At 36.6% G+C, this 9,690-nt stretch overlaps 2 protein-coding genes across 2 annotated transcripts; both read right to left on the bottom strand.

The window, feature by feature from the left end:
* Positions 1-4,191: 4,191 nt before the first annotated feature.
* On the bottom strand, positions 4,192-5,028 carry LOC123674281. Its single transcript, XM_045609274.1, has one exon. The coding sequence runs from the start codon at positions 5,026-5,028 to the stop codon at positions 4,192-4,194; it is 837 nt and encodes a 278-aa protein (XP_045465230.1).
* Positions 5,029-5,502: 474 nt separating this feature from the next.
* Positions 5,503-6,348, bottom strand: LOC123674277 (granzyme M-like). The gene has a single exon (XM_045609266.1). The coding sequence runs from the start codon at positions 6,346-6,348 to the stop codon at positions 5,503-5,505; it is 846 nt and encodes a 281-aa protein (XP_045465222.1).
* Between the last annotated feature and the right edge of the window lie 3,342 nt (positions 6,349-9,690).

Genomic DNA, 9,690 nt, shown 5'->3' with positions numbered 1-9,690 from the left:
AAGTATATACCTTTGTGGGTTGTAATTTGTTTATTGATGCGTACCTTACGAATTAATTGTATTTCAGAAAATGTTTTTCGTTATATTTTTTCTGCTTCAAACTTATTTATTTATTTTCTTCATCGATAGACCAACATTGAAATAATGATGAGCCTTAAATTCAACGTATGTATCTTCAAACCTCACATGTCCCAAAAGGCTGATCATAAACGTGCATCCCCAACCAGTCATCTCGAATGCAACAAAACGAAAAAAGATTTATGACGTATGAGATTGAAAAGTCAGAACCTTATGGGCAGATACGTAATTTATACCCATAATTAGCTATTGTTCAATCGAACCTGATTCATCATAACACCATTCCGATTCCAGAAAAAATAACGGCCACCATTACATCCAGATTTGATTGATGCGCATCGAACTTAAGTGGTACGAATACATGGCCCGTCTCCCAGTTTTTAATTTTTTTTAATTAATCCGACGGAAATATTTTAATCGAAATGTCGCTATAAATTTCTTATTGACGGGATCGCTGCTTGATTTATCTGCACGGACTGTTTTAAAGTTGATGAGGTTCGGAGATTTTGTGTTTTATGTTGTGTTTTGTTCACATGGTTCAATTACCCTGCCAAGGTGGGGCGATGTAGGTATACCTTGAATTATTCGATATTTCTAACAAAGAAGGCTGTTCAGGAATTTATCGCTCTTTTTTGGGAAGTGTAGATTCAAAAAACAAAAAAAAACCGAGATGATTGCATCATCTGATTCATGAAAAATTCAAAAAGATTATTTGAAAAAATCGCACGACCATAACAGTTCATAGTTTCTCGACATTTTGGACTTTATTCGTCAACATAGTCACCTTTGAAGAGTGATGTATATACATACTTCATTACACTGAAAGAAATCCATATTTTTTATTAATGAAGCACTTATTTGGAAGTTATTTATCCACAACTATTACAGCAGATTTATAATTGATATATTCATTAATAGTTAAATTATGCATTCAAAAAAGTTTATCAATAGAGAATAAAATATTTGTTTACAAAGGTATTTGATAATATTTAATATATTTCCCATACACCGAAAGGTAACAAATGGGATAAAGATTATATATATATATATATATATATATATATATATATATATATATATATATATATATATATATATATATATATATATATATATATATATATATATATATATATATATATAATATATTTCGGTGATAAATAATTTATATGAATTTACGTTATCTCCAAAAATAACATAAATTCATTATCAACAAATTTTCAACTGGTAGTTAACGAACATTTGCTATTTATAAATAAACTCTTACAAGAATTCAATAATTTATTCACACAGGATATAGGATTTATTAATAATTAACAAACTAACACAATTCTAGCGATCCAATCTGTGGAAAAGTTTAAGGACACATCCCTCAAAGAGAAGCGCATCTCCTTGAAGGATCTGTCCTTGAACTTTTCCTTTGATTTGAATTTCCTTTTTGAACATAAAATCTGTGTTACTATGGGCTTATTGAACGCCGCTTAGCACATCTCTACTGAATTTTGGATTTAGATCGATTGTACCTGCTTAGATATTAGTGATGTTGACAGAACAGTGTTTGGAGGGAACAGATGCGATCAAGATGACTAGGGTTCAAACCCGGATACCCTCAATATGAACTCTAAAAAATTACCTAATTTGATAAACGGTTCTTCTCAGACCCTAACAATCGGATAATAGAAACAACCAAAATAATTATCTAAGAAATACGTTGACCATTACTGAATTGAAATTTTTTTTTTATTAAGCATGGATACATATTACATATAAATAAGGTTTATTAATTATTACTTAATGATATCTCAACCTCAACTATATTTATTTCCTTCAAATGGACATTTCTTCAGCATTATCAATATAAGTTATGCGTAAATAAATGAAGTGTAATAATAAATTATGATTATTGGTGGGATTTCGAATGAATCATTTATTTTCATAGAACTAATATTTGTTTGTCCATATATCCAATAAATGATTTATTGAATATAATGTATTTTCGATAATATCAAATAAACATTTCTCTCAGTGTACTCAACTTTTCAATTTTTGCTTTCGAAATAGGCTTCAACCTTGGCAATCGCTTCTTCATTATGCCAAATTTCCCAGCCAGTAATCACTGGAGGTCATATCTGGACAATAAGCTGACTGGTCAAGCTTTTGGAAGCGCAATACTTTCTGGTTTTCATCGATTGTTACAAGGAGCATTGTCATGGTGAAAGAAATATTTTTCTCCTGCATTTGGGGATATTCTTTAATTTCTGTACGCACTTGATCCAAAAACGTTATGTCATATTCACTGTTCATGGTTTTAATTTGGTCAAGATGGTCAATGAACAATATTCCAAGCACGTGTATAGGGATTCACGGCTTGACTTGAGCTTGATTTGATTATAAGTAAAGCTCAAGTCAAGTAGTGATTTTTCAATATCAAGTTATTTTTCAATATCACATCATTATCAAGCTTTTTGATTTTTAGCATTGTGTCACATCAATAAAAAAATGATGAATTGAGAAGGTACCTTGACAAAAACACTTTTATTCATTAAACTATATATGAAAAACCGAAAATATAAACTTTTTTGAAATTGAAACATCAATTAAATTACTATAAATCAGAGCAAAATTGAAAATAACAAAAAATAAAGTTTCCTAATATTGAGCAAACTCCAGACTTTGTTCGATTTTTAAATTCTCATCCAGGATCTAAGACACATGAGGCATCTTATAGAATTGTCGCCTAACTTATCATGGGTTTTTTGGTACTGTAAGAGCAGCTCTGGAAAACTGTCTTTCAACAAAAGCTGAAGATTCTGGCGTTGATAAAAAATCCTTGGCCATTTTGGCCAAGTTTAGAAAGATATTTCTCTAATTCTGTGGTTATTCCGTTCATTCTTCCACATCTTGTAGAACAAAATCGTGCGAGAATATATCAGAAACGCACAGTTTTCATGGTTATATTTTATTATTCTATGTTGGCACTCCGAACTTTCCGCTACGGCATTATCTGTCAATTCATCAAATTGCCTTAAAGAAATCAGTTCTGCCAACCAACATTTTTCAATGCAAAAATCACTAAATTATATTCATGGAAATATTTCATTAATTTCAATGAAAATGCAATGAATTAGAGATAATGTATAATACTCGTACAGAAGGCTCATTCTACCACTCGTTCATTCCAAAACTCGCCACTTCGTGGCTCGTTTTTGAATTTTGAACTCGTGGAAGAATATCAATGCCTTCTGCACTTGTATTATAATATTATAATATAACTATTCTGAAACTACCAAAATCTACCAATAGATTTCATAGAAATGTGAGAAAACTACTAATAAAGTCACACTGGCGAATGCTCCAGTTTCTCGGCGCTCGAGGAATCCCCTTATTTAGTCTAAGCGCGCACGAGATTGCAGAAATATATGCCGTGCGACGCGTGCATATCATAATCAAGCTCATGTAATATCAAGTAGCTTGGTATCAAGTCAAGTCAAGTACAAGTATGTAATTTTTCATGAGCTTGATTTTCTAGTCAAGTTGTTGGTTAGAATGTCAAGTTACTTGGCTTGATGAATCCTTATAAGCACGCGGATGTTATACTTCTTGCCAACTGATATTTAAGGTGCAAGTATCCTGGCTAGCGTAAGAAGTATAGTTCTAAGATCACCATTTCTAAATCCTCACAAAATAATAGCCAACAAAAGAACAAATTGGTCGCACTCTTGAAAGGCTGCCTCCTAGCCATTCCATATTCAATCTATTCAACATTGCTGATTTCATTTTCAGTAGACCAACGTCTTCAATTGATAATTTGATAATTCATGCAATTTATAAGCAAAAATCTAAATACGTAGATGCGAATATTCCCTAGACCATTCCATACTAGTGATCAAGTTTGAGGAAAAATAAAAATTATTGTCAAGTTAACTCTGTTTAATTTTCTAGATTGGGTCATTCCTTATATACTCGAATTCTAATTCTAATAAAGTTACTTAACAGTTCACAGCAACCTGGTGTTGACTGTTACATATGTACAAATCATTGAACCTTCAACCTTCAGCAATAAAACTCTGAACCTCAACACATATGATTTTATTCTAACTCGAAATTTTAATTTCAAAGCCTCTCTCTCTGCCAGAAATCCTTATAGCTCTGCAGCCTTGCATAAACTATACTTTGACCATGTTCACAATGTTCATAAAAACGCAGCCTATGGGACAAGTATCCATACAATATCGAAGTCCCAGTCTTCTTCTCTCTGCAGAAGATAGGCGAACCAAAATAAGCTCTGCATATAGAACGAGTCATGACATTCGAGCTGATAACACACATGAACCTTGGTTGCATCTTGGTATATGTTAAGTCGCGGATTGGATCCGTGCAGAGTTTTTTGTTAGAAACCAATACGTCTATGCAAGGTGCTTGCACATTAGGCTCTTTCTGATACCAATCCATCCAAAATCCAGTCAACACAGCCTCAGCATCACAGTTGTCCAACACCGTCCAAGAATCATTAGACAAAGACGGCTCTTTCCATTCTTTACCCAAGTCCATGTAACCCTTGGTTTTCAAGATGGCCACGTCGTTGTCCACTTGTTGGGCTGACCTATAGTAATTAGGATGTAAGACTGTTTTCGCCACCTTGATATCTTTGGCGCAGATCATGCCTCCCATGTTACTAGAAGCCAGACCGTAGATGATTGACACATTCTTTGCACAGTCGCAGGTACCTGGAGCTGAAGTTCTGTAGATGTGGTCTGTTAGGCACAGGCCACTTGTTAAGATGGTGTTTGAGTTCAGGATGACCCCAGTGCATTTGTGCTGGCGGTCGGTTTGGATGGACACTAGATATTTGTCAAATTTGCGGTTTTTGCATTCTATACGAACGTTGGCGATAATTTGGTGAGTTGAAAGGGTTAATGAAAGGAAAAAATAGACGACTGTCGACCGCATTTTGAACCGTATTTCGCGTTTGTCATGTTCGACTTGAACGTCATTGTATTACGAATTGAGTTTGTGTTCGATGGTTCGATTTTGATGTTTTTGGAAACTCGTTACAGATTTTTAATGGGAAAATCAGAAAAAAGTCATGAGCATTTGAGTAGAATATCACATCATGCATCAGGGAAGTCAACACCATTATAAAAACAAATTCTAATTCAAATAAAGTTACTCAACAGTTCACAGTAACCTGGTGTTAGTGTGAACTGTTACATATGTACATTTTGTCGAAACATAACCACCTTGTATGTACATCCATGAAGATGAACAATAGTGATGTTAAATAAACGTTTCTTCTTCCTTAAAATTGTTCTCGATATGTTGGAGTCTTTTCGAAATGAAGTGAAATCATTGAATCTTCAACCTTCAGCAATAAAACTCTGAACCTCAATACATAAGATTTTATTCTAACTCGAAATTTTATTCTCAAACCCTCTCTCTCTGCAAGAAATCATTATAGGTCTGCAGCCTTGCATAAACCAACGTTTCATCTGGTTCACACCGTTCAGAAAAACCCTTTCTATGGGACAAGAAACCATACAATATTGAAATCCCAGTTTTCTTCTCCCTACAGAAGATAGGCGAACCAAAATAACCTCTGCATATAGAAGGACTCTTCAAATTCGAGTCGAAAACACACATGACCCTTGGCTCCATCTTGTTTCTTGCAACTGGTTTGAATTCGCCTTCTGCAGTCATGCAGAGTTTTTTGTTAGCAACTTGTACGTCTATGCAAGGTGCTTGCACATTAGGCTCTTTCTGATACTTATCCATCCAAAATCCAGTCAACACAGCCTCAGCATCACAGTTCTCCATCACCTTCCAAGTATCACTAGACAAAGGCGGCTCTTTCCATGCTTTACCCAAGTCCATGTAACCCTTGGTTTTCAAGATGGCCACGTCGTATTCCACTTCTTTCGCTGACCTATTGTAAGCAGGATGCATAACGGTTTTCAACACCTTGATATCTTTGGCGCAGATCAAACCTTCCATGTTACCAGAACCAACGCTGTAGATTACTGACACATTCTTTGCACAGTCGCAGGTACCTGGAGCTGAAGTTCTGTAGATGTGGTCTGTTAGGCACAGGGCAGTGGTTAGGATGGTGTTTGAGTTCAGGATGACCCCAGTGCATCTGTGCTTAAGGTCAGTTTGGATGGAGACTAGATATTTGTCAAATTTGCGGTTTCTGCATTCGTCACGAGGGTTGGCGATGATTTGGTGAGGTAAAAGGGTTAATAAAAGGAAAAAATTTACGATTGTCGACCGCATTTTGTACCGTGTTTCGCGTTTGTCACGTTTGACTTGAACGTCATGGTATTACGAATTGAATTTGTGTTCGATGGTTAGATTTTTATGCTTTCGGAAACTCGTTATAGATTTTTAATGGGAAAATCAGGAAAAAGCTGACTTGAAGTCATGAGCTGTTGAGTAGTATATCACATTATGCATAAGGGAAATCATACACCAATATGAAAATAAATTAGGAAGTGGTGAGGTATTGTCGAGTGCTTCTGTTCTCTTGTACAAATATATATTGATGTAATTTTTTCTAGGAATATCTTATGCACTTCTGAAAACCATCCAGTATTAGATTTCTGCTTTAAAGTGTTTAATATTTAATTTTATGTGGTCATGTTGTTATTGTTACTTATTCAGCAGGGGCGCTAAAAAATTCTTTGATTCAGGCGCAAAATTTCTCGCACCGTCCGTGCATTTGACATTTGATGGATTAAAAATTAAATTTTTATGGATTTTCAATAGCCTGCATCTTTTCAACCGAGCTGAATTGGAAAAAAAGTGTTTCTTTTGACTTCAGGAATCTTCGGTTGAAATATGTGTACAAGTCAAAGACTCATTCTGTAAACAGGGCCAGTCTTTGACTTGTATAGGGTGTTTTTTTTTTCGAGGTATATAACTTTAAGTTGGCATTACTGTTCAAGATGGCGACCGATTTAACAGCTGTCAAGTGATTTATTCTCAGTTTGGTTTGGCAATTCATCTTGAATAGACTCACGCCTGAACAACGCTTGCAAATAGTGCAATTTCATTTCGAAAATAATGGTTCTGTGCGGAATACGTATCGCGCACTACGTCCATTTTATTTTGTTGAGCGATGAAGCGCACTTCTGGTTGAATGGCTACGTCAACAAACAAAACTGCCGCATTTGAAGTGGAGCTAATCCTCAAGTGTATGTCGAAACACCGTTACAACTAGAAAAACTGACTGTTTGGTGTGCTTTATGGGCTGGTGGAATCATTGGTCCGTACTTCTTCAAAAACGATGATGGCCAGAACGTTACAGTCAATGGTGATCAGTATAGAGCCATGATTACTAGCTTTTTCACTCCTGAACAACCATGATGTCCAGGAGCTGTGGTTCCAATGAGACGGCGCAACATGTCACACAGCTCGTGCCACAATCGATTTATTGAAAGACACGTTTGGTGACCGCCTAATTTCACATTTGGGACTTGTGACTTGGCCTCCAAGATCTTGTGATTTAACACCGCTAGACTACTTTCTGTGGGGCTATGTAAAGTCATTGGTCTATGCGGATAAGTCACAAACCCTTGACCATTCGGAAGACAACATTCGCCGTGTTATTGCCGATATACGGCCACAAATGTTGGAAGAAGTCATCGAAAATTGGACGTCCAGATTGGACTACATCCGAGCCAGCCGTGGCGGTCATATGCCAGAAATCATATTTAAAATGTAATGCCACAAGATTATCTTGCGGATAAATAAAATTCATGTCAATCGAATAATCCATCGTTGTTTCATTGCAATTTAAAGTTCTATGGCTCTAAAAAAAACACCCTTTAGTAATCCTTTACGAAGCACGACCTGAAACAACCAAAGGAGTGCGCACAAACCAAGTGGCCATCTCATCCGCACTGGAAACGTCGAAGACGTCAGTCGTCTATGGAGCGGGCAGGCATCAAATGTGTGTAGTTATAGGCGAACAGACGGACAGACGGGACTCGCCCCAGGGCTATAATTATAGTAATAACAGATTCAGTCGCTATAAAGGCCGATATTACAATTTCCATACTTTTCAGTTTCTCCCGAACGATTCTCGGTAAGATGGACAGATTCGGACTACGATATCTCGCCCCTGAACGACGTTCTGATGCTAATTTTCCACGGGGAATTGAATTATTCAGGAGCCCCGTATCGAAAAAACAAGAAACGAGTCGACGACCGAATGTTCTCTTAGGATTCGGATTTTTTGATGGTGTCTAGGAATTTTGTTGTTTATCGCCTTTTGGAACTGCTCGGAGGGGAGATCTTGACGATAAGGGGTTGGTTGGAGGTGTTGGTTTCTCAGGATTGTGAGTTATATTGAAAATAGTTGGAGAAGAATAATTTCGACTGATTAAGTTGATAGTAAGGATAGATGATTTAGCACGATTCAGAAGAGAAATTTGAGCTGTTGGGACAATTTAGTTTTGCGAAGATTCGAAACAGTGTGCGTTGCTCAAGAACAACTGAGAATATGGCTGCTCTAGTCAGTTATATTGACGAAAACCCAGGTTTGTCGCTTCCTCATCGATCTTGGGAATTAGGCATTCTAAAGGGTGTTTTTTTTAAGAGCTATAGAACTTTAAATTGCAATAAAACAACGATGGATTATTCCATTGACATGAATTTTATTTATCCGCAAGATGATCTTGTGGCATTACATTTTAAATATGATTTCTGGCATATGACCGCCACGGCTGGCTTGGATGTAGTCCAATCTGGACGTCCAATTTTCGATTACTTTTTCCAACATTTGTGGCCGTATATCGGCAACAACACGGCGAATGTTGGCTTCCAAATAGTCAAGGATTTGTGGCTTATCCGCATAGACCAATGACTTTACATAGCCCCACAGAAAGTAGTCTAGCGGTGTTGAATCACAAGATCTTGGAGGCCAATTCATAGTTCAAAACGTGAAATTAGGCGGTCACCAAACGTGTCTTTCAAAAAATCGATTGTGGCACGAGCTGTGTGACATGTTGCGCCCTCTTGTTGGAACCACAGCTCCTGGACATCATGGTTGTTCAATTCAGGAATTAAAAAGTTAGTAATCATAGCTCTATACCGATCACCATTGACTGTAACGTTCTGGCCATCATCGTTTTTGAAGAAGTACGGACCAATGATTCCACCAGCCCATAAAGCGCACCAAACAGTAAGTTTTTCTGGATGTAACGGTGTTTCGACATACACTTGAGGATTAGCTTCGCTCCAAATGCGGCAGTTTTGTTTGTTGACGTAGCCATTCAACCAGAAGTGCGCTTCATCGCTAAACAAAATAAAATGGACGTAGTGCGCGATACGTATTCCGCACAGAACCATTATTTTCGAAATAAAATTGCACTATTTGCAAGCGTTTTTCAGGCGTGAGTCTATTCATGATGAATTGCCAAACCAAACTGAGAATGAATCACTTGACAGCTGTCAAATCGGTCGCCATTTTGAACAGTAATGCTAACTTAAAGTTATATACCTCGAAAAAAAAACACCCGTTACATCCACAAATGTGCGAATTGTTAATAGAAAATTTCATTTATGGTACTGCAATCGTAGCCATGGCGGCCATTTAGCTGATATCGTTCTCCA

The sequence above is a fragment of the Harmonia axyridis genome, chromosome 1 (genome assembly GCF_914767665.1).
Source record: "Harmonia axyridis chromosome 1, icHarAxyr1.1, whole genome shotgun sequence".
Lineage (NCBI taxonomy): Eukaryota > Metazoa > Arthropoda > Insecta > Coleoptera > Coccinellidae > Harmonia > Harmonia axyridis.
Note: the sequence above shows the minus strand (reverse complement) of the source record. Positions and strands in the feature narration are given on the sequence as shown.

Excerpts from the sequence above, each read along its gene's own strand:
- LOC123674281 (XM_045609274.1), bottom strand. The coding sequence starts at position 5,028 with ATGCGGTCGACAGTCGTCTATTTTTTCCTTTCATTAACCCTTTCAACT.
- LOC123674277 (XM_045609266.1), bottom strand. The coding sequence starts at position 6,348 with ATGCGGTCGACAATCGTAAATTTTTTCCTTTTATTAACCCTTTTACCT.